Source organism: Miscanthus floridulus, chromosome 13 (assembly GCF_019320115.1).
Source record: "Miscanthus floridulus cultivar M001 chromosome 13, ASM1932011v1, whole genome shotgun sequence".
NCBI lineage: Eukaryota > Viridiplantae > Streptophyta > Magnoliopsida > Poales > Poaceae > Miscanthus > Miscanthus floridulus.
This window is the reverse complement of record NC_089592.1, coordinates 14,504,244-14,532,112: the sequence shown is the minus strand read 5'-3', so window position 1 is coordinate 14,532,112 and position 27,869 is coordinate 14,504,244. Positions and strand designations below refer to the sequence as shown.

The following is a 27,869-nucleotide window of genomic DNA, read 5'->3' as shown; positions in this document are numbered from 1 at the left end:
GTGAGGTCAAGCTTCTTTTCCATTTTCTTGAGCCAGTCATCAGCTACAAGCGGGTCAGGGTTGGTGCCATCATAGGTAGGTGGCCTTAGCTTCAGAAATCCTTCTAGCTTCCTTTGGAAGTCATACTGCTGACCTCCTTGGTGACAGTTTGCTCCTTCAACAAGAGCTACAAGAAGCTAGGTCTGTTGTGCCATCACTTCTGCCAGGTTCGGTGGTGGTGGTGGTGGAATGTTCTCCTCAGGTGGCGGAGTATTCTCTAGGTGGAAAGGTATCCCTCCACGTCCACGGCCATGGCCATGACCATGGTTGTTGCCACCCCGTCCCCCATTGGGTTCAACTGGTTCAGGGGTGGGTGCACGTCCTCGATTCATTAGGCGATTAGAATGGCGGTTCGGCATCTGCAACACGGATCATAAATAGTTCAGTGCTTGTGCCATAAGTGCTTCTAATTCCAAATGATTACATGATTTTGACAATTTAAAGAAAACATTTATGCTATCCAACACTCATTACAAAGAAGCAATAAGATTCATAAAGATGCAATAAGATTCGAACATTCATTACACGGTTTTTATTACATAGCATCATCTCCAGTAGCTACACTTGAAGACGTGCGAGAATCGTTCTATGCATAGTGTCTCATAGTACATCTCATAAGGGGTACATCATGGGGTACAACTTACGGAAGCTACTAACATGACTCATGACCACGCAGGGTCATCTACTCTAACTCGTACACCGCAGCTGGGATACGACTGTTCTCGATCTCGATCTCCTCGTCAGACTTGTGAAGTCAGGACACGTACTTCAAGGCCTCAGCGAGCTCCTCAGTAGGCTTGGCTCCAGGTAGGGTAGGGTAGGCATCTAGGTTGAGGCGAGTCAGGGCTAACTCAAACTCCTCTATCCTAGGCTTTGTCTTGCTGCGAACCTCCTTGGGTAGCTGATCCCACATACCCTTCATCTCCCTGAGGCGCTTCCTGTCAGACTTCTGCCAAGCCTGCCAGGTCCTCTCACACTTATCCTATAGGTACTCGGTCTACCTAAGTGCCTCGATCAGGTGACCCTAGTTGCGAATGGCCTTCTTCCTGAACTCCTCTAGCTCCTGAGTCAGGGTCTTGTTCCGAGATTGGATCTTCAGCATAACAATCCCCTTGGATCTCTCTCTGTCTCCTCTACGGTTGAACTCAGCCTTCTTGTCGTCCAACTCACTCTGCAACTCTAAGACCTTGCTATCGAGGTAGCAGTTCCTGTTGCCTAGGTCAGCTGCTTTGTCCTGTAAGTCAGCGAACTTGGCTCTGTGGTCCTCCTCACGACGGTTGAGCTCATCCTATAGCTTGGCAACTGTCTCTAGTAGACTAGCTCGCTCCTATGCTCCCTACGAGTCTCACTCCTGGTACTCCCACTGGAGGGCCTGATCCTGACGTCTCCTCTGCTCCAGCTGGGTCATGTACCTGTCCTGCTCCAGTAGGTGAATAGCTGAGATACGAAGGCATCTATCCTCCTCGGCAAGGATAACTCTGCCTGCTGCGAAACTCTACTCACTGGGGGTAAGGCTACGGTCGAGGGCCTGGGGAAGTAGACGGAACTCTGTCGTCTTCAGGTGCTCGTAGTGGTCCCTCATCACTCTGTGAAGTGCCTTGTGTGAGATAGCTTGCAGTCCCTCCTCAACTGTGTCCTCTATAGTCAACTCGGTGAAAGCTGGGACAGACGGTAAGGTAGTGCTAGCTAGGAACTCCACTAAGGTGACAATCGGTCCTTCGATTCCTCCTTCCTTGGCTGGCTTCCCGGTGCAGGTGACCTTGACAAGCTCGTCGGGGACACCTAACATGACGAGAACTCGGTAGAGGGTCTGTGCAAAACCCCCAAGCTCACGTAGGTCAAAGGTAAGCTTGGCGTGGTCCAGAGGTAGCGGTCCTAGTGGCGGCCAGTCGATGTTCGTTGCCATCTGCATGTTTCAAGGGGACAGGTGTTAGCAGGTCCATAATAGATAAGCCTTGCATAAAAGTAAATGCAGGGTCGGTATATAACTGAAAGAAGGGCTGTTCACGTCCTATTCTATCGTCTATTTCTAAGGGTTTCGTCCTATGGTCAAGTCTGGCTCTGATACCAACTGAAACGACCCCAATTTCCACGAAGGGAAATCCACAGCGTCGAAGTGTAATAAGATCGTTGTAGATCATATTACCCAAATTCCAGTCGAATATCACATCCATACAACGATAATATTAGAGTACAAATAGTGCGGAATTACATAATTTATTACATCGCCGCATTGACGGAATCAAAAGTAGCATTCATTCAGAACAGCTTGAAGATAAGATCGCCAAACTCGAGCGTAGGCATGAACCCCTCATCCGTCAAACTCCTCGGAGCTATACTCCTCAGCAGAACCTGTGTGCCAAAATTTATCAGTACGATTTGTACTGGCCACTCCCATCCCTATGAGCATTGCTTTGTGGAAATTGGATGCAAGTTGGATATAAGCAAAATGAACCTATAAGGCTGGGGTTTCCTATGCAATAGCATATCAAGTAAGTAGTAATAGTTTGTCAAGTTTTAACACCACTCCCACACACATTCCACTCCATTCCCTTTTCCGAGCCAGGTTTCGATCCTGGGATCGACGTACCACCATCTCCATACCATCACCATACCATACCATACCATACCCTCGCTCAGTCGACAGGCCAACTCCCTCTCGGCATTGTCTCAAGGCCCGTAGCCCCTGGCTACGACCGACACTCTCTCACGGGGGAAGAAGAGAAGGACTCATCTCACTATCTAGTTTAAGCGAAACCCCAGGAAAGGTCCATAGCCGACAAGTCGGCACATGTATCGATCGATCAACCATACACTCTGCAGAGGTTTTACATAACCACAAGATCCGCCTTCCTCGCTGACCGTCGTCAACTAGGCTGATTCCGGCCGCTTGCTAGCCTAGGATAATGCCACTCTACCATTCAGCCCTGGTTCACCCCAAGTCAAGTCTAGGGTGGCTGAAACTGTGAGTCATGAGCCGGGTCCACAAGGTCTCCATGAAGTCTTGGAAGGGTGTGGGGGGAATCCTCCACGCCCTGTACCTCCTTACACTGTCCGCTATCAACCTAGCAGTAGTGGCAATATCCTACCAAGTAGTCCAGCCGTCCCGCACCATATAGGGCGAGTGGTATGTAAGGCTTCCTGGTGAATCTGAGTACTAGTAAGTCCTTAGGGATGACCAAGCCAGAATGTCTCCATCGGGGTTTCCATTTATCGTGCCACCACAGCACCTCCATCCCGGGCTCCACCCGTCACAGGTTCACACCCAGGTCCACCTCATATACCATTTACCCACCACAGGTATCCATTTCCAGGGGTGCCCAGGTAGCATCCCTTAGCAAGACTTGCCCCAGGCTCGTCATATACTCCAACTTGGTCGACACAACCCTCACCCTCCACACACCCAAGTCACACACGCAGCACTCTCCCCATAGTCCAGGTAACACCAGTTTCCACCATGCACGTAGTATAAGCATAGTAGAAGTATAAGTAATGAAATATATAGCAGTAAGCGTGTGTCTAGCCTAATAGCAGGGTATGCAGGGGTAAGGTTGCGTCAAGGTAAAGGCTTTCAAGCAAGCATACTACCATGCAAGTCCTAACATAGTATAATTGTAGCAGTAAAGTAAAGCGATAGCAGTTCTAAGTTAGCCATGCGTAATAGGTGCTACGAGATTAGGTGGGATGTGGCACCTTTAGTGTAGTCGTCTCCGTTCTCCTCACGGTACTCACGGTCCTCGTCTGTCAGGTTCTCCTCCGAGTCTGCAACGTTTGTATTATAGTCATGTTAGCGACGTCTATAGAATAGCACAAAGAAGCAATGAAAATTCAAAAGAGCCAAATGCACTCAAACATGGGTTCATTGCATAGAGCTTGATTTTAGATGGATTTTGGTCCTGGTTTTGTATTTTTTCGAGGTCGTATGAGTTAGTTATGAATTTCCGAAGTTTAAATCTAATTCTGAAATTGCAAAAAGGCTGAATTAATCCTGGGCTGACACGTGTCATGCTGTGGTTGGTCCACGTGGCTTGCTGACGTCAGCATGACATCAGCATGGCATTGTCATCATGGTTCCTAGCTGACAGGTGGGGCCCAGGGGCTCTTGGGTCGCAGACATGTGGGTCCCTCATGACGTCATCATGACATCAGTATCTGACGTGTGGGTCCAGCGTGTCTGTGCTGCTGACATGTGGGGCCAGGTCAACGATCAATGCGTGCTGGGTCTCAAATGGGCCTTGGTGGGCTCGGGTCGGGCCGAACACGTGGCGTGCTGTGGCGCAGCCATGTCACGGCCGTGGGCTCTTATTGGGCTTCGTCCACAGCACGGCTCACACCGTGTGGCTCATGGTGGACCAGCGCTCCTGGTCCATGGTCCTAAGGCAGGGTCCATGGTGGACCGAGCCCATCGTCATTTCTCCTCAGCTCGGCTCATGTGCACCGGGTGCAGGGCTACGCTGCTCACCTTGCCCCTTTTCCTCTGTTTCTTCCACGGCGCGCTCCTGCCAGCGACGTGCTCACCGGCGAGCTCCCGCAACGGCTCAGACCTCCAATTGAGGTGGGGAAAAGCCTCCCTGTGCCATGGCGACTGCAATGGTGGAGTCCGGGCGATGGATGGTGCATCCTAAGTCACTGGTCACGGCGAACGGTGGCTCGAGCACAACCCACATGCGGGAGTGGCGCGGGTACAGCGGCATTGGCCGGCTCTATGGTGTGCATGGGCGTCACAATGCTCCAGCGGGCATGTTGGGTAGGTCGAGGGATCCTCTAGGGCCTCCGGTGGCTTTGGCCATGGCGGACGGCCTTCCGATCATGTCGGCGACGTCGGTGTGGTGGCTATGGCCTCAGAGGGTGTCACAGTGGGGCGTGTAGGCTCCTACGGATCCATGTGGATGCGGCGAGGGCGTCCAGAGCTCAGGGCAGGACTTCTGGTTTTCTAGGTGGCCGGTGGGGTCTTCCCGGTGGCCACGGCGACATGGTGTCGACGGCGAGGCACGCGGGTCACTGCGGGCTCCTACGGGGTGGTCACGGCGTGCGCGTGATTTACCCGTGGCTTCAGCGAACGGAACGGGCGAATCAAGGAGGCGCTAGGCGCTCCCGGCGGTACTGGCCACGACGGTCGGTGCTCGGACAGGTGGTCGGGTGCTCGGACCGGTGGTCGAGTGCTCGGACCGGTGGTCGGGTGCTCGGACCGGTGGTCGGGTGCTCGGACCGGTGGTCGCGTGCTCGGACCAGTGGTCGGGTGCTCGGACCGGTGGTCGAGTGCTCGGACCAGTGGTCGGGTACTCTGGTGGTGGCTACGTCATGGCGGCGGCGTTGCGAGCGCGACATGCGTGCTCGGCTACGACGTCCGGGGAACCTGGAGAGGCCTACAGCGTCCAAGGGCTCGGGGATGGTCACGGTCAACGTGAGTGTGCTGTGCTGGTGTGCCTAGAGGCCAGGGATGGCCTTGGCCTACGCGCTCACGGTATGGAGCGCCATGGCCGGAGTAACAAGGTCCAGTGGCGAGCAGGGAATGAACCGGGGCTCACCGTAGGTGTTGTGGAAGAAAGGATGGCGGTGCAGTGTCGAGTTGCGGCCGTGTAGCTCCGGAAGCAGTGCCGTGCAGTGCCGATCCGCGATCGTGATGACGACGACGGCGTCGCCCTCGGCTCCGGCGACTTCGGCAGCGTGCGGGGGCTCCGATTCCCCCCTCACGATCTCCTTCTCGGCCCTCTACTCTCGATGTGGTGCGGCTGCTGGGCCACCAAGCGGCGGCGGAGGCTGAGGGGGAAGCTAGGGCGCCGGGCGTGAGCGGCGTGCGGGCTGGCTTTATAGCCGAGCGCCATGCCTCCCAGGGCGGATGGCATCGTGCGGTGGAGGCTGATGCATCGCATCAGACGGTGGTGCGAGGTTGCGTGGGCGCGGCGCAAGGGGACAGGGTCATGCCCCGGGCGTGACCCCCTGGCCCGCCCCTGCCACTGCTGTCGGGCGCCGGTCGCGTAGGCGGTTGAGGCGTGGGTGAGGAAGACGACACTGTAGACGGGAGTGCGGCTGACATGCGGGGTCCAGTGGCCAGTGGCTGCGAGCGAGGCAGATGGGTGCGCGGGCGATGCGCTGGGCCGGCTCGTGGGCCGCGTACGTGCGTGCGCCGGTGCAAGGTGGACACGGTTGGGCTAGCTGGGCCGCGAAGCCGAGCAGCCTGAGCTGCGAGGCCTTCTTCCTCATTTTCTCTTTCTGTTTTCTTTTTCTTCTTCCTTGATTTGAATTTCAGATTTGGTTCTAAAACTTGAATTCCAATTTGGTGCACCTAATTTATTGGAGTTGTTAAGCATATCATAACTCAAATGGAAATCCAAATCACATTCAATGTATGCAACACTTATTTGTTAGAATTTAAATAAACGCAATTAACTAATGACATGCCATGCTTACGTGTTAACTTGGGTTGGGGTTAGACCTAATGCATTTCTTAGGTTGGGTTACTATACATGACACTCATCATCACATGGAAGTTTTAAGAAAAATTTTGTAGTTGGTATTTTCAGTGTGTGGATTTTTGGGTTGTTATAGCACCCAGGTCAGCGATCATAATACCGTAATAGAGCACACCAACAAAAAATAATCCCAACTAGTACGAGATGAAAGGATGTATCAAACTATTATGGACACGGTGGAATGTCATTTGACCCTAGCTATATTTAGGGCCATTTTGGAATGCGAGATTTTTTTTTGAAAAAATGAAAACTATTTTCTATGAAATTCCTATGATAATTTACTACCCATAGTTGAAGAATACAAATGCCACGACAGTATAAAAGTGTAATAAATCACCTAAAGATTTGTTAATTAATTTCGTATTAATTTGATACACCTGTGATCAGAAAAACACAAATAACACGTCATCCTAAAGCGCAAAGTATTGAAACTTACGTGATGGCGTGCACTATACCATACACAAAACACGACAATCTTCTTATAAAAGTTAAACCATGATGAATTAATGACACATCCCACAAACGGACCAAAAAAATCGGCCACACATACTCTCCTCGTTCCCTACAAGTAAATCAAAGCCTACAAAAAGCCCTAAAAGCCAAACAAACCCCCCAAAAAAAAGTAAGTGCAAGAGGCCAAAATCACACGAATCCCATCCAAATCTACTACATCTACATCCCCTGATTTAAATGCTGCCAAAAATCTAATCGCATTCACACACTCCATTAAACTAAAAGCTCAGCACAAACCAAATCACCACGACACTAACCCACCTCGCCGTGGGCCCCGGCCGTCAGCCTCCAGCCGCGTGCGTCTGCCTCGCACTCCCGCGGCCCCTATAGACAGAGCAGCCGCTCGCTCTACAGAGGGGGGCAACGCGAGCAGAGGAGGAGAGAGATGGGGGAGGAGGAGAGGAAGGGAGGGGGAGGAGGGGAGGACGGCGCGGCGGCGGCGGCAGCGCGCGCGGCGGAGCAGGCGCGGGATCTGCAGGACGCGGCGGCGGCGCTGCTGACACGGACGCGGGCGGAGGAGGAGGCGCTGCGCCGCCGCGCCGCCGCGCTCCAGGGGGAGCTCCGGCGGCTGCACGAGGCCGCCGCGGCGCACGCCGACAGCGACAAGGTGCTCTCCTCCCGACGCACTCCCGCTCTCTGTGTGTCTGTGCGCGCGCGCGTGCCTCCCGAACCCCCTGTGTGTTTGTGAGTGCGCGCCCGGCGGCGGATGTGTGTCGGTGCGCGGAGACGCTTGAGGAGATCGCTCGCCGCGCGGGTCCCCGGCTGCGCCTAGGGTTCCGCGCGCTGCTGGCTTGGCTCTGCATGCTGCGTCGCTGGGCGGTGGGTGGCTCCGGGATCGCCGGGGAGATCTGCTTCTGTGGAACTGCGATTCGGCCTGCTGTAAAAAAGTGCCAGCTTTGGTAGCGTCAATGCACTGTGTAGTCTGGGTGTCTGAGGGGGAACTCTTGGTGTTCCTTGGGTTCCTGAATCGCTGCGCCATTTTCCGTGATTGATCCTCACAATGTGCGTGATTGCTCGTGTTGATGTGGGTGTGGTTTTGGCCAGGTTGAGGAGGACTTGGATCGAGCAACGTGCCTCATTGCTGACGGCGATGTTGCGGCGCTGCTCCCGAGCAAGACGCAAGGTTATTTGAGTTGTTTTAAGCTTCGTTCATCTTGTTCTTGGGTTTTGTCATCTTTCTTTTTCCGAGAGTGAAGCCTGTGTTTTATTTGTAATAATGTCCTGTACTTCTGTTGGGTTTGCAGGCGCTTTTCTGAAGATGTTCTTGGGACCAGTAAATCTGCGGGCAACAAGTAAGGAGGTGCAGCTCAAGGTGAAGGAGGAGTACAATAGCTACAGGGTATGTGTCAAACTGTACTACTATTCATGGTATTCTTGGTGTCAAGTTGTGTTTTCCAAATGAGGACTTTGGGTGAATCATATAATCGCGCTGGAGGCACTAGTTGATTTAGAGTTTTGAAATTTGGCTTGTTCTTTGATCCAAGTATCTTGGGAACAATGTTATTTTAAGTTCGCTCAAAGCTTCCACTAAGTGAAAACTTGCACTGTCACAATGTGTAATTTAATCTTTAGCACAAAAGGTTGTTAGACTTCAGGTTACAGGTCTGTGCTGCTCAACCGACCAAATGTTTATAATAATTCTGTTTGTATCTAATGCTATTCAGTGAACATAGTGGTCTAACTTGTGGGAGTTTTTATCCACATATAAAATTTTGAAGTAAATAAATTTAAATTAATGTAACTCTGATTTTCCTCTGAAACTATAACCTTGTAGGTTCGAGTTATGTAAGTTTACAGAAATAGCTAACACAACATCCCTCTTGATTCCCTCACTTTTTCCTAGTGAAACATAGTACCCCCCCCCCCCCCCCCCCCCCTATAGTAGCCCATCAACATTAATTGGATCGTTCTATGTTATGTTTGATCATCGTTAAGTATACAAACAAGAAACTAGATGCATCCTTTTACTCTCCGCTTTTGCAAAAGGAATCTTAGTTTAGCTATCAATGTTAGATCCTTGGATAATAGATCCAGACTAGCTAGAAAGTTTATTTTGTTTATAATCCACCTTTTCCCCTGTTTCCAGGACAGAACTGCCTTGCTGTTTCTTGGTTTTCCGGTGATTCTGTTGTTTCTTCGACAATGGTTATGGAATGGATGCTTTCCAGCATTGCCAGTTCAGCTATACCAGGTACACTCTAATGCTTGCTTGTGTCAATACAGCAATAGTTGAATTAATCCTATGTTTCATGCCATGCCAAAAGACACTGATATCTCAATTTACCTTGTACAGGCTTGGTTGTTATTCCTGTATACTAGTTTAGCTTTGCGTGAGAACATACTGCGAGTTAATGGAAGTGATATTCGTCCTTGGTAAGGATCACTGATGCTCTGGCATATAATCATATCTGCAGAAACTAAGAGTGTTGTGGCCTGTAAAAGCTTTTTTAAACTAACGCATGTGGGATAACTTCTGTTTTCCAAGACCTATTTATCCACTATTCCATTTGCCTTCTTTTTTTTCCGGTTCCATATTGTGACTGTCTCTTCTTGTTGTTTTCTCCCTTAAGGTGGATACTTCATCACTACTGTGCCATGCTGATGTCTCTTATAAGTCTCACATGGGAGATAAAGGGGCAACCTAATTGTGCACGCAAACAGGTATGCATTTTAGATCTTTCCATTATGCAATGTATACAAATGCCTGTGCTTAACCTGTTTCTTCTTTTGACAGAGAGGCGTTGAACTTTTTCTGTGCTGGGCCATAATGCAAGGATTTGTTATGATGTTGCAGAATAGATATCAGCGTCAAAGATTATATACTAGGATTGCTTTGGGGAAGGTAATATTCTGACAAAAATGGAGGATCTCAGTATCTCACCCTTGTCTTGAGAGAATTTACTTCATTCCATCACAAATATAAAATCATCTAGGTTTGTCCAGACTCAAATTTTGTTTAGCTTTGATCATCACTATCTTAAATTTTTATATAGATTTAAAACACAAGGTTCAAAATTTATGAAAGTATTTCTTATATCAAGTCTAACAATGTCAATCTTGCTTTACCAATCTTTATATAATTTAGATGTTGATGGTCAAAGTTGAAGAAGTTTGACTTAGGAGTTAGGACAAACCTAAATGGACTTATACTTGTGATCGGAGGAAGCACACAATTGGCATGGCCTACCCATCTTTCTATACATTGCAGGCATTTAGTCGCGCAGTTACTTCAGTAAAAGTAATATTTTGTAACTGGAATTTTGCTTTGCCATCAGGCTAAAAGAATGGATGTTGTATGGGGAGAGACTGCTGGCGTTGAAGGTCAATTGTTGCTGTTGTGCCCTCTCCTTTTTCTCTTGCAGGTATTCTTTCTTCTGATAGCTGCATGCTGCCGAACATGACAACCTGCAGTTCTGCATAACGTCATCTAGGGTTATACATTGCAAACTTAGTTTTCCTATTCAATGTCGTGAAATTATCTTTGCATATTCTTTAATAAATAAACGATGCTTTTGTGAGAATTTCTTGATGATAGTGCCAAGTCTTCTATATCGAATATCATTACTATTGATTGGTTCATGATTGCATCATGCAACATGATGTTACAGTCTTCTCATAAACATATGCCCCCTGGAGGAAATATCTGATTGTTCTTTTTCCTTTTTGTTTAGGGATTTGAGGGTTATGTCGGGTTTTTACTTCTTCGCACAGCTCATACTGGCGTCGTCCCTGAGTGGCAGGTCAGAGACTTTAGCTGTTAATGAACTAGGATCCTATTGTATTTTTAGTTGTTAATGCAACCAGGATTCTGTAGTATTTTATCCGTGTTATAAGCTTTGTGTTGTGTCACAGGTTGTGGTCTGCGGGATCCTGCTGATTGCAATGGCAATTGGTAACTTTGCAAACACAGTAGACACCTTGATGGCTAAGTCCCGGTTCAAAGCGAAGATGAAGAAATCAAAGGGCAAACGGGATCTCGATACATGCCCCTCACCAACAGGTTCATCGCCGGCAGATTCAACAACCAAAGCATGAAAAGTTCAGGAGGAAAAGTTGCTTATCCTATGATCATTGCCCGTGTTTAACCAGGGTTCATACCATTGTAACATCGGTGTTTTCTCAAGAATGTAACACCGTGCTTATCCTATGTTGGTTTGTGGAGGCATAGAAATCAAACCCAGCCTCTTATTTCAATTTTCAAGCTCACACGCACACAGATAACCAGGCAAACCAAACCAAATGATACATCAGTCGGCCAGTCTCTCAAGAGAGACATACACACGAATTCACACATAAACACCGATGTAACTAACTTGGTTGATGCAAATCCAAGTAGGTAGGTATAGCATCAGAAACCAAGTTATTTATTCATTCTTGAGAAAACACACCGAAGACTTGCCAAGCAACACAAACCAACATGGTTGACCACAGCAGCAGCAGCAGCAGCAGTACTGCTATATATGAAGAAGCACCCAATGACAGAAGAAAGCACTGTCTGTCATCATCCCTGTCGATCCAACACCAGATTAATCTACAGAGAGTGATCCAACATCAGTACGCGGAACAAGAAATGAAATTAACTTGAAATAAATTACTACAAATAAATAAGGGGAGGAAGATGCTTGATCATGCGTGTACGTACCAGGAGAAGGAAGCTAGCAGCAAGTAGGTGATCACGTCGGCTAGCTCAGCGGAGAACCGTGCTCCTCAGGTGACGCCTCTTGTACATGGAATGGCTCGGCTGGAAAGAGGGAGTGGTGGTGGCCAGACTCCATCCCATCCCACTCCAGCTTATCCCACCAATCCTTCTCGCAGTCCACGGCCACAGGGTGGCCATCTTCACGGCGGCGACGGTCAGTGGCCGGGAGACTCCTCAGGCCCCAGCAGCCTCTGATATAGATAGTCTCGAGTTTGGGAGCAAACATCTTGGCCTCGCATATCTGTTGCAGATTCGGAAGCTCATACAGGTACAGGCTCTTGAGGTTTGAGAATTCCAGCATGCCTTTTTCATGCAAGGCCTCTATTTTCTCCAGAAACTCTTGCTCCATGTGGAACACCTGTCTGAGGTCACCGCAACAGTGTATGTGGAGAGTCTCCAGCACCTTGGATAAGGTATTGTTCGAAGCCATCGGGAGGACATATCTGAGCCTCGGCCAGAAGTGCAGATGAATAGCCCGCAGTTGTGTAAACGATAAATCACTTGCAGCCAACCTTGGATTTTTTGGTCTGCTCCAAATAGAACGGGCCATCAAGAGATGAGCCGCCCAAAAGATTTCCATCTGAGAGAAACATCTCCAATAATAGTTAGTCGCGAAGACAATGTCCAACTTGGGCCGTCAATGCCATCACCTCCTCGTCCAAATACCCTAAAAATGTGTTCACGGCTTCCTGGACACCGTCAGCGCGGCTTGGGGGACACCCAACCCCAACGTTGACGCCTGCAGATGCCTCGACCAGAAGCTACGCGCCCTGGCCAAGGCCCTACGCAGCTGGCGCGCCACTCGGGTCGGCAACATTCGGCTGCAGCTCGCCGCAGCTAGGCTGATCATCTACGAATTCGACGTCGCGCAAGAGTCCCGTTCACTGTCGCCGGGCGAGCTGGAGCTCTACCGTGAACTTAAGGCGAATGTTCTAGGCCTTGCCTCGCTCGCTCGCTCAATGGCCAGACAGCATGCGCGGACTAGACGCCTGCGAGAGGGTGACGCCTGTACCAAATACTTCCATCTCCAGGCATGTCACCGGCGGCGGAAGAACTACTTACTTGCCATTAACCATAATGGCCAGACGTTCACGGAGGAGGAGGCGAAGGCCGGCATTGTCTTCACCTACTATAATAACCTGCTGGGCAAGCCCTTCACCAGAACACACCGCATCAATCTGGGCCAACTAGACCTACCGCGCCTCGACCTCTCCGACCAGATCACTCCCTTCTCCGCCGACGAGGTTGCAGCGATCGTGAGGGAATCCCCGGCTGACCGGGCACCGGGCCCAGATGGCTTCAACAGCGCCTTCTACCGGGCGGCCTGGGAAGTGGTCGGACCTGACGTGCTTCGGGTGTTCCAGGCACTCTGGGACATGGACTTCCGCAGCTTCAGCCATCTAAATGAAGCGACCATGGTACTCATCCACAAAACACAAGCACCGGATGGCCTCAAGGACTACCGACCGATCAGCCTGATCCACTCGGTTGGAAATTTTTTTGCAAAAGGACTCGCCCTCCGCCTCCCCCCGCGAATGCCAGAGATGATCAAAATCAACCAAACGGCCTTCATCCGTGGGCGCAGGATACATGAGAACTTCCGCACGGTACAGCTCGCGTGCCGTTGGCTGCACGCCCGGCGCCACCCTATGATCCTGCTGAAAGTCGACCTCGCCAAGGCCTTCGACACGGTGGCGTGGCCCTTCCTGCTTGAGGTGCTGGAGCGCTTTGGCTTCCCGTTGCGCTGGCGCGATTGGATATCTGCCATGCTGTCCACAGCCAGCACCAGGGTGCTCACGAATGGCCGGGCCGGCCGCCGCATTTGTCATGCGCGCGGCCTCAGACAGGGCGACCCGCTCTCGCCGTTCCTGTTTATCATCGTCATGGAGGTGCTCAACGCGCTGATTGCCGAAGCCGACCGACGTGCGCAGCTCACCCCGCTCCCTGGGAACGCGATCAGGTACCGTGCCTCCATTTACGCAGACGACCTGGTAATCTTCCTGGCACCCTCGAGTCTAGACTTCAGCTGCATCCGCATGATCCTTGAGCTCTTTGCTGGAGCGTCCGAGCTAGCCACTAACCTGGACAAGTGCGCGATCACGCCCATCCACTGCTCTGAGGAAGACGTCGCGGCTGTGAGACAAGTCTTTGTTGAAATAGGATCGCACTCAATTCTTGCTGGAGCGCTCGCTATCTCTCTCTGGCTCTCGATGAACTCGCGACGAACTCAAGAATGAACACAGGATATGGCGCAGCGCACGAACTTGCTGCTATTTTCGTTTTTTCCCTTTTATTTGACACTTGATTACAGGCTCGGCAAGGCCACGTTCAGCACCGCCCACGCCCGATTTAGCTGTGCCATCCCACAGTCACGGAACGTGGGCGCCATTGCCGGGCCAAGCTCCACCACTCACGCACACTGCATGAAGATAACAGACGCGCACGACGTGGACACGCAGTGCTCACCGCTAATCTAGGACACACCCAAACGACACGCAACGCAACTGGATTATCACAACATACTCCCCCTAAACATGTTGCGTTGCGACGGTGTTGATGATGCCGCTCCGTGCGCGCAGCTCCTGCAGACGATCGCGCGGGAGCGGCTTTGTAAGCAAGTCCGCCAGCTGATCACCGGTCCTGACGTAATTCGTCTCCAACGTGCCATTGTTGATGCAGTTCCGAATGAAATGGAAACGAACGTCGATGTGCTTACTCCGTTCGTGAAGCACCGGGTTCTTGGCGAGGGCCAGCACAGACTTGTTGTCGATGTAGAGCAGCGGCGCGACAACCTTCGCGTTCACCAGGTCGCCAAGCAACCTGGAGAGCCAGACTCCCTGGCACGCCGCGGTGGCACCAGCAATGTATTCTGCCTCACACGACGATAATGCCACCACACGCTGCTTCTTTGACTGCCAGCTCACAGGACTCTGGCCGAGGAAAAAGAAGGCACCAGACGTGCTCTTCCGATCATCGCAGTCCCCGGCCAGATCGGCGTCGCTGTAGCCGATCAGCTCCAGCGCACCCTCACCGCGTCTGTAGACACAGCCGTGAGAGCACGTCCCCGCAATATACCTGAGGAGATGCTTGACGGCGCCCCAATGCTCCATTGTTGGCGCCTCCATGAATCTGCTCACCATGCCCACCGCGAACGCGATGTCTGGCCGCGTATGCACCAGGTACCGCAGGCTCCCGACGACACTGCGGTACAGTGTGGCATCCACCGGTGGGTTTGAGCTCACCTTGCTCAACTTGAGTCGAGGCTCCATGGGTGTGCTGCACGGGTTGCACCCCTTGAGGCCGGCCTTCTCGATGATCTTGTTCGCGTACGCGCTCTGGCACAGCGTGATGCCATTCGCGCACTGCCGGACCTCGATCCCCAAGTAATAGTGAAGGGGGCCGAGATCACTCATGTTGAAGAGCCTTGCCATCTCCTCCTTGAAGCGAGTGACCTCCGTCTGGTTTGCCCCAACCACGACGAGATCATCCACGTACACACCGACAAGTAGCAGATCGTCGCCGGCTCCCCGCACGTACACAGCATGCTCCGCCGCACTGCACCTGAACCCAAGTTTCAGCAGCGAGCTATCCAACTTGGCGTTCCAGGCCCTGGGCGCCTGCCGGAGTCCATACAGTGCCTTGTGTAGCTTATACACCTTCCTCTCCTTGCCCCGGATTGCATAACCAGGTGGCTGTTCAACATAGACTTCTTCAGCCAGATCTCCGTTCAAGAACGCCGACTTCACGTCGAGGTGGTGTACCATCCACCCTCGGTGCGCGGCGATGGCGAGAAGGAAACGCACGGACTCAAGACGCGCCATGGGCGCGAACACCTCCTCAGAGTCGACGCCGGCACGTTGCACGTACCCCTTCGCCACCAAGCGAGCCTTGTGCCGGGTGATGTTGCCATTGGCATCGCGCTTGATCTTGAACACCCATTTGAGCCCGATGGGTTTCTTGCCTGGCGGTGCGTCGGTGAGCGTCCAGGTTTTGTTATTGGCGATGGACCTGAGCTCCTCCGACATCGCCTGCTTCCACTCCTTGCGCCCTGCGGCCTCAGCATAGGTGGTGGGTTCTTCATCTACGGTGAGGAGCAGGTCGCCGTCTGCCACGAGCTCGTCGTCGTCGTACAGCAGGTTGTCGACGATCCTGAAGTGGTGCGCGGCTTCCTCATCATCGTCCACGTCCAGCGTCTCCAGTGCACTTGAGGTAGGAGACACGAACTGCACGGGGACCGCACCTTTCTGTGGCAACTCACTATGCCATGGAATAGGGCCACCATGTACGCGATCTGTTCGTGGTGACGACGCAGCCGACGGTGTCGCTGTAGAGCTCGATGAAGAGGATGGCGCCATCTGGGGCGCCGGGTGCTGATCCTCAGGTGCCAGTGAGTGCGGGATCGCCGTAGACGCACCTCCCGTTGACGGTGAGGAAGGAATGTGCTCTGCGGACGGGGCGTTAGCCGGCTCCCCCAGCTCCAGCTCGACCCAGTCATCCTCTACCATGAACAACTCCTGACCAGCACTGTAGTCGATCCCCTCCGTGCCGCCACCGTTGTCGGACGCGCTCCAGTCCCACGCCGTATCTTCTTCAAAGACCGCGTCGCGGGTGACGTGCACTCGGTTCGCCACGGGATCGAACACCCGGTAGGCCTTCGAGCCAGGCTCGTAGCCTATCATAACCATCTTCGAGCTCCGGTCATTGAGCTTCCCTGCGTTTGGCTTGGTTACCTTCACATGCGCCACGCAGCCAAAGACTCACAGGAAGTGCACGGCCGGCTTCTCGCCGTACCAGGCCTCATGGGGTGTGCACCCCACCAGGCTCCTCGTCGGGGCGTGGTTCAGTAGGAAAACAGCCGTCATCACGGCCTCTCCCCACAAGCACGCAGGAACTGCCTTCGCCTTCATCATGCTCCGCGCCATGGCGAGCACGGTTTGGTTCTGGCGCTCCACCACGCCGTTCTGCTGGGGACTGTACGGCGCGGTGAGGTGCCGCTTGATCCCATGCTCGGAGCAGTACTCCAGGAAGCTCACCGACGTGAACTCCCCCCACGATCGGTGCGGAATGCCTTTATCTTCCGCTCGGACTCGACCTCGACGCCGGCGCGTAGCTTTCGGAACGCATCCTCGGCGTCAGACTTGTTGGCGAGGAGAGCCGCCCACATGTACCGTGACATGTCATCGATGACCAGCATGATGTAGCGCTTGCCGCCGGGTGTCGCAGGCGTGATGGGGCCGCACAGGTCCCCATGGGTGAGCTCCAATGGCTCGACGGCGCGGTAGTTGGCGGCCTGCGGGAACGGCGCTCGGCGTTGCTTCCTGACCAGGCAGGTGTCGCAGACATGCTCGACGTGCTCGATGTGCGGTAGCCCTCGAACCATGCCTTCGCGCCCCATCTTCTTCAACGCCTGGAAGCCAAGATGCCCGAACCGTGCATGCCATCTCCACCCCTCGTCGCCGTGCACCGTAGCCAGGCACACGGGCTGTGTCGGCTTGAGAGGTAGGATGTAGAGGCAATTCACCGTGCGCCTCACCTTGGCCAGCAGCTCACGGCTTCCCCGATCCCACATTCGGAGGATTCCATCGTCGATCTCGATCTTGCACCCATGCTCGTCGAGCTGGCCGATGCTGAGGATGCTGCTGCGGAGGCGCGGGATGTGGTACACGTCGTGGAACGCTCGGTGACCGTCGTTCTTGGACGCGAACAGCACCATGCCGCGCCCGGCGATCTCCACCAGTGAGCCGTCCCCGAACCGCACCGAACCGATGACACCGGGGTTTAGTTCGGAGAAGATGGACGCGTCGCCGGTCATGAGGTTTGATGCTCCCGTGTCGAGGTACCACTGCATCTCCCCATGTTCGCCGCCATCCCCAAGGTCTGCCAGCACCTTGTGCTCGTTGAGGAAGACGTGCTCGACGCGTCGTGCGCCGTGGGTGACATCCGACGTTGGCACCACCACCGCCATGTACAGCGCGCCCAACTCCTCCTCCGCCTTGGCGAGGTTGGCCTGGGGCTGGTTTGCCAGCGCTGTCGCCTCGTCATGCTTCTTCTTCTGGCACTCTCGCTTCCAGTGCCCGGACTTACCACAGTAGTGGCAGGCATCGACATCGCCCTCGCCACCGTTGCCACCCTTGGGCGGTCCTGAACACGCCTCCTTCCCGCGTTCCTTGCCACGGCCTGCACCGCCGCGACGCTTGCCAGAGCCGGTTGGCGCCTTGCCACGCCCTACCGAACAGGTCGGAGTTGAGGCTGAGCCGGGACGCCAGGCGCGCCATCACCTGCTCTTCAGTGAAGTACAACTTGCCGTCGATCTCCTTGCCACCGCCAGCCGAGCCACCAGTGCCCGAGCCGCCGCCGGTGCCTCGTCCTTTTCCACGGTCAAGGCGCTCCTCAACTGCCTTGAGGCGCCCCACCAGTTCCTCCAGAGAGACATCCTCGAGATCGAGGAGAGTCTCGATCGCTGCTGCAATCTGATGAAAGCGTTCGGGAACGACCTGAAGAAACTTACGCACGATCGCCTCCTCCTCCATCACATCACCCAAGATGGCGAGCTGGTCGGTGATCTTGGTGATGCGGTACGCGAAGTCGTCGATGGACTCGCCCTCCTTGAACGCGAGGCCGACGAGCTCCTGGCGCAGCGTTTGCGCCCTGGCCTTCCTCACACGGTCGACGCCGACGTGATGCGTCTTGAGCGCGTCCCACGCCGCCTTGGCCATGGTCTTGTTGGCCATGCTCCCACAGAGCTCCTCCGGCACCGATTTGCACAACGCCTCCAAGGCATTGCGATCGTCGGTGAAGTTGGTGGTGCCGACATTGACGGCGTCCCACAGGTACCGTCCCTGCAGCATGACGCGCATCAACGACACCCAGTCGGTGTAGTTCGTTCTCGTCAGCATTGGCCATTGCGTGTTGGTGAGCTCCTTGACCGTGCGGTGTACAACCAGCCCACGGTCGTTCCCGCCGCTGCCTCCTGAGCGGCTGAAAGATGGAGACCACGATCGCCGACGCCACGGCGATCTGGTTGCGTCTCGCGGCATGAACGCGGCAGTGATGGCTCGGTGACGATCCCAACGACGAAACCTAGCTCTGATACCAGTTGTTGAAATAGGATCGCACTCAATTCTTGCTGGAGCGCTCGCTATCTCTCTCTGGCTCTCGATGAACTCGCGACGAACTCAAGAATGAACACAGGATATGGCGCAGCGCACGAACTTGCTGCTATTTTTGTTTTTTCCCTTTTATTTGACACTTGATTACAGGCTCGGCAAGGCCACGTTCAGCACCGCCCACGCCCGATTTAGCTGTGCCATCCCACAGCCACGGAACGTGGGCGCCATTGCCGGGCCAAGCTCCACCACTCACGCACACTGCATGAAGATAACAGACGCGCACGACGTGGACACGCAGTGCTCACCGCTAATCTAGGACACACCCAAACGACACGCAACGCAACTGGATTATCACAACAGTCTTCCCCTGCCGCCTACAGGAGTTCCCCACCACCTACCTGGGAGCTCCCCTTTTGCTCTGCAAGCTGCCACGGACCTGCGAGCAGAACTTCATCGACAAGGTCACCGCCAGGATCCCCACCTGGAAGGCCGGCCTCCTGACGACCGCTGGGAGGACGACGTTGGCTCAGTCCACCCTCTCAGCGATCCCGGTGCACGTCTCCATCTGCTGCGTGCTCTCCCCGTGGGCGATCCAGGAGATCGACCAAAGAAGACGGGCGTTCGTGTGGACGGGCACGGACTCGGTCGCCGGGGGCAAGTGCCGAGTTGCTTGGCCGATCATCTGCTCCCCCAAGGAACTCGGTGGCTTAGGGCTAATGGACCTCACCTCCCTCGGCTTCGCACTACGACTGCGGTGGGAATGGCTGCGACGGTCCTAGCCTGACGCCCCCCTAGAACGGCCTGCCATCGAAGCCAGGCCGCATCATCTACGCCATGTTTAGGGCCTCGGTCTCCTTCTAGCTGGGGGACGGCGTGACCGTCCGTTTTTGGACCGACGCCTGGCTCCCGGAGGGTGCCATCTGTAGCTTCGCCCCGAACCTGTTCCATGCAGTCGGGAGCCGCCGGCAAAGCCGTACCGTGCGAGACGCCATGAACGGCCGGCAATGGGCCAGAGACATCACGGGAGCGAGGACTGCGGTAGTCCTAGTTGAGTACCTCCGCCTCTGGGACATGGTGGAGAACGTTCACTTGCAGCCCAACGTCCCAGACCGCGTGATCTAGAAGTGGACATCCGGCGGCATGTACTCGAGCTCCTCAGCCTACCAGGCGTTCTTCCTAGGGAGGACCGTGATGCCTGGCGCTAGAGAGCTTTGGCACGCCTCCGCACCACCAAAGGTGAAGTTTTTCTTTTGGATAGCCCTCCTTGGCCGCCTCTAGACCGCGGAGCGACGCATGCGCCACGGACTACAACAGAGCGCCGACTGCGTGCACTGTGCCCAACGCACGGAGGCCACTGACCACCTGCTGGCGTCCTGCGTCTTCACCCGAGAGATCTGGCACCGCCTACTCGCACGTGTCGGGTTCCAGCACCTTTGCTCGAGCGACGAGTCCGTTCTACTCGACTGGTGGCAGCAGGAACGGATGCGGGTTCCCGAGTCCTTCCGGCGGGGATTCGACTCCTTGGTGCTGCTTGTTTCTTGGGAGGTTTGGAAGGAACGCAATAGAAGGACCTTCGACTCCTCCTGCAAGACGCCGACCGAGCTCGTATCTCTTATCCGTCACGAAGCCAACGACTGGATAGCGGCCGGCTTCCGGAGCTTCGCGCCGCTCTTCACGCCTGCTGCCTAGCGGGCTTCCCCTAGCTCTCTGTCGCACAATTAGTCTAGCCAGCCCTACGACCTTGCTGCTCCACCGTTCGAGCCGGTGATCTTTGTATGTGTTCTACCCGTCGCGCCTATGGCAACTCGCCAACCGGGTCTTCGGGTTGTGTATCTTGATTCCCACGTCCCTTAATGAAGCACATGCTAAGCACGCTTTCGAAAAAACTGGTGATGGGAGAACTGTCGTGCACGTGCAAGGACTGGACTCTATTCATCACTTGCCATATTGCATTCCTTGCCCGCGTGCTGCACTTGTCGGTGACGTCACTAATTCCCTCGCCAATGTCCATGTGCAAGTCTAGTGGCAGAAATTGCGCTGAGCTGCTGCTACTGCTGATATCGATCTTTGCAGATATCTGTTCAATGCTGATGTCATGGTAGGTTAATGACTTGGGCAGAGACAGAGCAGCAGCTAGCTGTCCAGTGCTATAATGACTGCCCATCTTTTCCTTGTGGCAGCCTCTTTCATCATCATCGCTGGTAGTAGATTACAAGCAGAGATACCACTTATAACATCGAATGGGACCTTGTTTAGATTGGGGTTATGAATCAGTATTTGACACTGTAGCACTTTCGTTTGTATTTGATAATTATTGTCTAATCATGACCTAACTAGGCTCAAAAGATTCGTCTCGTAATTTACAATCAAACTGTGTAATTAATTTTTTTTATCTACATTTAATACTCCATACATATGTTCAAAGATTTAATGTGATAGAGAGAGAATGAAAAAACTTGCAATCTAAAGAAGGTCTGGGTGCCCATGTCCAAAGAAACGGCAAGGACTGAAGGAACCTCATGTCTGCAACGGCAACAGATGCATGGAAATACTTGTTTACTTCGTCGTGCTGGTAGACCATCAAAGAACAATCACGTGACCATGCTGGTTTTCTGTTGTCCACCTCTCCTCCTCTTGCTCGAGTGACCAGGCTTATCGAGGTCGTAGTTTTTTCTTTTTTGTTGTGTTTTCCTCTTTGTTGAGGTGTGAGTCTAAGTTCTTATATCTTTTGGCTGTGTATATTCTTCGTGGATATAGTGGCCGGATCAATGAAAATCTATTATCTAAAAAAACACTTTTTTATAACCCTAATAAGTTTGCAAGGCCAGTACTCGAAGTTGGGTTATTTATTTTTGTTCTTTTCTCTAGGTCTGTTGTGTTTACATGGCTTCAAACCCATGTAGACCTCTGTTCATTCTTACTGACCATCATTTTCTTCTTTGACACCATACCATACTTACGGCTCTCTAGAAAAACAGCTACGTATAGATATAGTATGTACTACTACTAGCTAATAAGCCTGCGCAGCACCAACTCCCAAAAAAAATGGCCACCTACAGCAGAAGAACAGAGATCCTCTGGTTCTGCCAACACCATCCATAAGAATGCACCTATATATAAACAACTTAAATCCATAAGAATTAAGAACGGCTACCTATGCACGTTACCCCAAAACTTGTGCTCCCAAGTCCCAAATCAACTTCTGAAGCTATGCAAATGCAAAACAAAAAAAAAAAGAAAAGAAAGAAGCACCGTATCAGCTAGACCAGGTATGAAGCAGCTAGCAAACCTGCATTTGCCTGAATGCACCTATATATAAACAATGTGTTGGGTATGGCAGAATCCCCCCGCCACCCCCCCCCCCCCCCCCCCCCCCCCCCCCCCCCGTTTCGCATGCCGTCGCCATGGTTAATTAACTGTGCACAAAGCATCTCATTCTGTTGGGCCTGGGCACAACCCCTTTCGCTAGGCTCTCCCCATTCGCACGACACCAACGCCCGATAAACACTGTGCACAAGTTATATGGCAGTGCTATTGCTTATTCTCCCCTGAATGCACCCATACACTAGCTATTATAGCTAGCGAAACTTGTAGTATGCATGAATACTGGAAACAAATATTCAGTTAACACTCCATGTAGATCAAACCAAGCCATTTAATAATTTGCTGGCAGCATTAGCATGCTGCTGCATGGATCACGGACAAGCATACATTGTGTCCAATACAGTCAATGAAACTGAAAACCAACACTTGCACACCATGGGGTTTGGTTCTGTGGAGGCATCAAACCCAGCCTCTTATTTCAGTTTTCGAGTGCACACGCGCGCACACATAACCAGTCAAACCCAACCAAAGCAAAGGAGGATACATCAGTCGGCCTCTCTCTCAAGAGAGATACACACGAATTCACACATACCGGTATCAAGCACACTGCACACTGCACACACACACACCAACTTGGTTGATGCAAATCCAAGTAGGTAGCTAGCATCAGAGACCAAATTATTTTCATTATTGTCTTGAGAGAAAACACACCGAAGACTTGGCAAGCAACTTGGTTGACCACAGCAGCATCAGTACTGCTATTGCTATATATGGAAGCATACCCAGTGGCAGAGTAAGCACTGTCGTCGTCATCCCGTCGATCCAACACCAGATGAATCTACAGAGAGCGATCCAATCCAACATCAGCACATAGAGAACATGTGTGTATGTACATGAAACAAAATTAACTTGAAATAAATTACTACAAATAATTAAGGGGAGGAAGTTGCTTGATCATGTGTGTACGTACCAGGAGAAGAAGGAAGCCAGCAGCAAGTAGGTGATCACGTCGGCTATCTCAGCGGAGAACCGTGCTCCTCAGGTGACGCCTCTTGTAGTACTTGGAATGGCTCGGCTGGAAGAGGGAGGGGTGGTGGCCAGACTCCATCCCATCCCACTCCAGCTTATCCCACCAATCCTTCTCGCAGTCCACGGCCACAGGGCGGCCATCTTCACGGCGGCGACTGTCAGTGGCCGGGAGACGCCTCAGGCCCCAGCAGCCTCTGATATAGATGGTCTCGAGCTTGGGAGCAAACATCTTTGCCTCACAGATCTGTTGCAAACTGATGAGATCATACAGGTATAGGCTCTTGAGGTTTGGGAATCCCAGCATGCCTTTTTCATGTCTGGCCGCTATTTTCTCTAGGAACTCTTGCTCCACGAGGAAGACCTGCTTGAGATCACCGCAGCAGTGTATGTGGAGAGTCTCCAGCACCTTGGATAAGGTATTGTTCGAAGCCATCGGGAGGACATATCTGAGCCTCGGGCAGAAGTGCAGATGAATAGCCCGCAGTTGTGTAAACGATAAATCACTTGCAGCCAACCTTGGATTTCTTGGTCTGCTCCAAATAGAACGGGCCATCAAGAGATGAGCCGCCCAAAAGATTTCCAACTGAGAGAAACATATCCAATCATAGTTAGTGGCGAAGACAGTATCCAACTTGGGGCATCGTTCCACGCGGCACCACTTGAGCACATTCATTATTGGGCCGTCAGTGCCATCACCTCCTGGTACAAATACCCTAAAAATGTGTTGAGGCGCAACACTGGTGATGGAAGAACTGTCGTGCACGTGCAACGACTGCACACTGTCCATCACATTACCTATTGCATCCCTTGCCCGCGTGCTGCACTTGTCGGTGACGTCACTAATTCCCTCGCCAATGTCCATGTGCAAGTCTAGTGGCAGAAATTGCGCTGATCTGCTGCTACTGCTGATATCCATATTTGCAGATATCTGTTCAATGCTGATGTCATGGTAGGTTAATGACTTGGGCAGAGCCAGAGCAGCAGCTAGCTGTCCAGTGCTATAATGACTGCCCATCTTTTCCTTGTGGCAGCCTCTTCCATCATCATCGCTGGTAGATGACAAGCAGAGATTCCACTTATCACATCGAATGGTTTCCCTTGTCCAAAGAAACTCCAAGGACTGAAGGAACCTCTTGTCTGCAACGGCAACAGATGCATGGCAATACTCCTTTACTTCGTCCTGCTGGTAGACCATCAAAGAACAATCACGTGACCATGTTGGTTTTCTGTTGTCCACCTCTCCTCCTCTTGCCCGAGTGTCAATGCACAACAGCCTTAGTTTGTACATTTTGGTTTTGGGCCATGAAATTGAGCGGAGCTGCCCACATCCCATCAAGAAGAGTCGCTGAAGATTTTTCACTTCAACGACCGCTCCAAGGTCAAGGATTTTGATTGCTGTGTGCGAGAGGTCCAGCTCCTCAAGGTTTGGCAATGACCCACGAAGTATAAAGTCTGATAATATTGTGCAACCAGCCAAGCTGATACGGGATATTCTTGCTTCATTTTCATGATCCCTTCCTGCGTCTAACGAGAATGATTCCAGTGATGAAGGAAGTCCTTGATATGTCTCCCAAGGGCTTGTGGGCTTAACTACTTGAAGCTTGTGAAGGTTTGGAAGTCGTCTCCATGCAAGGTTGCTGCGCCAAATGCTCCCATTGTTTATATGAACCTCTCTAATGTTTGTAGACACTTGCTCTTCTGTTTCTGGGGGAAAAGCCAATGGCCAATCCGTGTGGCATACATCTAGCACCCATAGCCGCTGAAAAATTTCCACCGCTGGTTCACCTGTTTTCTCCTCCTCCTCCTCCTCCCCATGTTGTAGTCCATCCATGCAGCTATCCAGTCCAAGGAATCTTAAGTTGTGGCAGCAATGGAATGGAGGTGATGAAAAGCTGAAGGTACATCCACATAACTTCAGCACCCGGAGTTGATTTGCTTTATGGAACTTGTCACTAGGTAGTGATACTGCTTGTGGACTTGACTTTTTGGATCCATAGAACAGGGTTGTTGCCTCTGGAGGAACCTCTTTGAAATATGATTCAGTAATAGAAATCCATTGTTTCGAGGAAAGATCCAGTCTCTCTACAGACCACATAAGGTCTGTATTGGATGTGTAGTCTTCTAATCTTATATGCTGCTGCAGAGCGTGAGCAACATCCCATGTCTGGTTGTTCTGTCCTCCCTCTATGATCCCATCACAAACCCAGTAGCAGGAAGCATGGGTTGCCCAGTTGTAGTCAATCATCGTCTTACCTTGTTTATTCAATGACAATAGGTACAAGCAACACTCTGTGGCTATTTTAGGTGTAACACCAAGGCCAAGCTTATGCATGTGCAAAGCGATTTCTCTAGCATCTTCTGCAAGGTGTGCATTCCAGTTGCTGTGATGGTCATCCATAGCAAGAATATAAAGGTGTGGATTCTCTACCTTTTTACTAATTTCTCTATTGAGGCGAAGCCATCCTCTAAAAGTCCACAATACCTTAGTACCTAAGAATTTGAGTGCTAGAATGCCAAAGTCGGTCAAGTCAACTGTGTTACTACTTCCATTGTGAAAGATAACTAAACATCTGTACTGTACTAGGTATCGACCTATCACTCCTGTTATGTCTCTAACCTCAGCTCTGGAGCCATGGTCTACCCCACTGAAATCGTCCTCCTCATCTTGCCTGTCAAAATCAGCCGCTAGCTGTTGAGTGAGCTTGAGCTCGTCTGCGATCACCCTTTGCAATGCTCTTCGGCTCTTCCACATCGAACAGTCAATGTGGATGATCCTGTCGAATTTCTCTCGTAAAGATGGTGGAGGCTGCTCTGCAATAGCTCTAAGCACCGCAGAAGCACCCAGTCCACGCCATCCGTCGAAGTAGATGACCTGAGGTGCATCGTTGCTTGTGTCCTCTAAGTAAGGAGATATTTGTTGTACTGCCGTCTTGACATCGACCACCCAAATATCCTGTATTTTTTGTTTGAAGCCAACAATTAACTAGTTAACGTCACTCTCACGCGGCAAACACAATGACTAGCATGAGCAGCAGAGTATCTTTCTTTTCCTTCTTCTTTTTTCTTTGGTTGGAACTTAACATGTGCTCAAAAGCAAATGAACTAATATATCTTTAGTTAATTATTGCATCGGTGATGAAAAATATTTGTGCACAAGGTTTTAAGAATCAATCAAGGTGTTTTATTTTCTAGGACGGCTAATCTTATCAGTTCCGACTCTAAATCAAATAGAATTCAGGTACGTTACTTAGAATACGGGTACTGCTCGCCACCCTTGTCTCACATGGGTGCCGCCACCACTCGCCGAGCTCCTGCCCGCCGCATGGGGCCTCCAATGCTGTACCGTCACGTAGGGCAACGGCGACCACCATCACGGCCCTGAGTGCTGCCATTGGCACTGTCCTTTGTCGATGCTACAGCGCACCATCCGCTCAGCCAAATCGGCCGGCTGCTGCATATCGCAGCTTTGGTCCACGACGCCGGGGATCCGGTCCCCCTCCGCGCATCCAGCTGCATTCCACCGTGTTGCTGCCCTGCCTAGGTCGTGGCTGCTAGCTGTCCGTACTTGATCTAGAGCTAGGAGCGAGACAAGAGAGAGCCAGCGAGAGGAAAGAATGGATGGGAAATGGCGTGGGGAGTTGAGGACAGCTAGCCCACAACTGGGCTATTTATTTACATCACATACAGCAAAAATAAATGTTGGAGTAAATAGAGTAGAATACGAAATTACAGATAATATTTATACTAGATATGTTTCTCATCTCTCCACTCATATTTTGAAAGTGATTATTGCAAAAACAAAACCACTGATAATAAAATTAGTGATTTATTTTGAAAGTGATTATTGCAAAAACAAAACCACTGATAATAAAATTAGTGATTATTCTGGTGTATTTTCCTAAAGCACACAATCTATATTTCCAATGGCCAATGGAGTGTGTGTGTGTGGTGTGTTGGGGGTGGGGGGATACCTCGAGTTTTCTCCGCGCTGCCATGATGAGTCTCTGTATAGGAATGATTAGCAAGATGAAGAAGCGCCAGAGGTCTAGCCCATCTCTACCCCATGGCTTCTAGATGGATCTCCACTCCCTAATGCAAGCCCATTTACAAGATCAAATTAAAGTTAATTATAAGCACGTCCGCCGGTGTGAACATGCACACATCTCTCTCTCTCTATTCTTCAAAAGCATGTATAGAGAGGGAGAGAAAAAAAATGGTGCCAAATAGTAGTAACAACCATATATGAAATTAAGAAGCATAGAAGTCGTTGTTCGTACCTTGGCAACTAGCTACAGTGTATGTATATACAAAATCCTGAGCTGCGAATCGGAGAACACAATGCAAGAAACGGTGGTGCTGTCTGCTGTGTATATTTTTCTGAGGTGTGTGCTGATCAGCGAGAGGTAGCGGACAGAGGAGAGGTAGTGCTATGCGTGCTCTGCCTGCGATAAGCTTGTAACTATTGGCATTGGCATCAAGAAAAAAGAAATATGCAGCCGGGTGCTCTTTGCTTGGGGCTGGAACCAAAGAATAAAGATGGAAGTATAGCTGTCGTTGTCCTGCAAAGTGCAAACTCAAGTACGTAGCTTGCACAGATGACATATCTCAAATGCGGCATAATTAACGTTTTGATCACAGTCTAAGCTTAATAAACGTTTTGATCACAGTTTAAGAATGACCCAT

At 51.7% G+C, this 27,869-nt stretch overlaps 3 protein-coding genes and 1 pseudogene across 3 annotated transcripts; 2 read left to right on the top strand and 2 right to left on the bottom strand.

Annotated features, from left to right (window-relative positions):
- Positions 1–7,395: 7,395 nt before the first annotated feature.
- On the top strand, positions 7,396–11,196 carry LOC136499101 (uncharacterized). Its single transcript, XM_066494798.1, has 10 exons — positions 7,396–7,632; positions 8,070–8,148; positions 8,270–8,364; positions 9,112–9,216; positions 9,319–9,398; positions 9,596–9,686; positions 9,760–9,867; positions 10,301–10,387; positions 10,697–10,765; positions 10,878–11,196. The coding sequence occupies exons 1-10, from the start codon at positions 7,411–7,413 to the stop codon at positions 11,058–11,060; spliced, it is 1,119 nt and encodes a 372-aa protein (XP_066350895.1). The 5' UTR covers positions 7,396–7,410; the 3' UTR covers positions 11,061–11,196.
- Positions 11,197–11,712: 516 nt separating this feature from the next.
- LOC136499491 (putative disease resistance protein At1g63350) lies at positions 11,713–12,574 on the bottom strand (annotated as a pseudogene).
- A 7,552-nt stretch (positions 12,575–20,126) lies between these two features.
- On the top strand, positions 20,127–20,522 carry LOC136499490 (uncharacterized). The gene has a single exon (XM_066495124.1). The coding sequence runs from the start codon at positions 20,127–20,129 to the stop codon at positions 20,520–20,522; it is 396 nt and encodes a 131-aa protein (XP_066351221.1).
- A 2,174-nt stretch (positions 20,523–22,696) lies between these two features.
- On the bottom strand, positions 22,697–27,240 carry LOC136499100 (uncharacterized). The gene is made up of 3 exons (XM_066494797.1): positions 27,158–27,240; positions 23,128–26,139; positions 22,697–22,995 (listed from the first exon to the last, which is right to left on the bottom strand). Exons 1-2 carry the CDS (start codon positions 27,179–27,181, stop codon positions 23,176–23,178), a joined length of 2,988 nt encoding a protein of 995 aa, XP_066350894.1. The 5' UTR covers positions 27,182–27,240; the 3' UTR covers positions 22,697–22,995; positions 23,128–23,175.
- Positions 27,241–27,869: the final 629 nt, after the last annotated feature.

What these genes read in the sequence shown, in the direction of transcription:
- LOC136499100 (XM_066494797.1), bottom strand. Translation starts at nt 27,181, where the DNA reads ATGGCAGCGCGGAGAAAACTCGAG. An exon ending in CAGCGCGGAGAAAACTCGAG is followed by an intron (nt 26,140 to 27,157) that starts GTATCCCCCCAC and finishes CAAAAAATACAG; the next exon opens with GATATTTGGGTGGTCGATGT.
- LOC136499101 (XM_066494798.1), top strand. Translation starts at nt 7,411, where the DNA reads ATGGGGGAGGAGGAGAGGAAGGGAGGGGGAGGAGGGGAGGACGGCGCG. An exon ending in AGGAGTACAATAGCTACAGG is followed by an intron (nt 8,365 to 9,111) that starts GTATGTGTCAAA and finishes CCCTGTTTCCAG; the next exon opens with GACAGAACTGCCTTGCTGTT. An exon ending in GGAAGTGATATTCGTCCTTG is followed by an intron (nt 9,399 to 9,595) that starts GTAAGGATCACT and finishes TTCTCCCTTAAG; the next exon opens with GTGGATACTTCATCACTACT.
- LOC136499490 (XM_066495124.1), top strand. Translation starts at nt 20,127, where the DNA reads ATGCGCCACGGACTACAACAGAGCGCCGACTGCGTGCACTGTGCCCAA.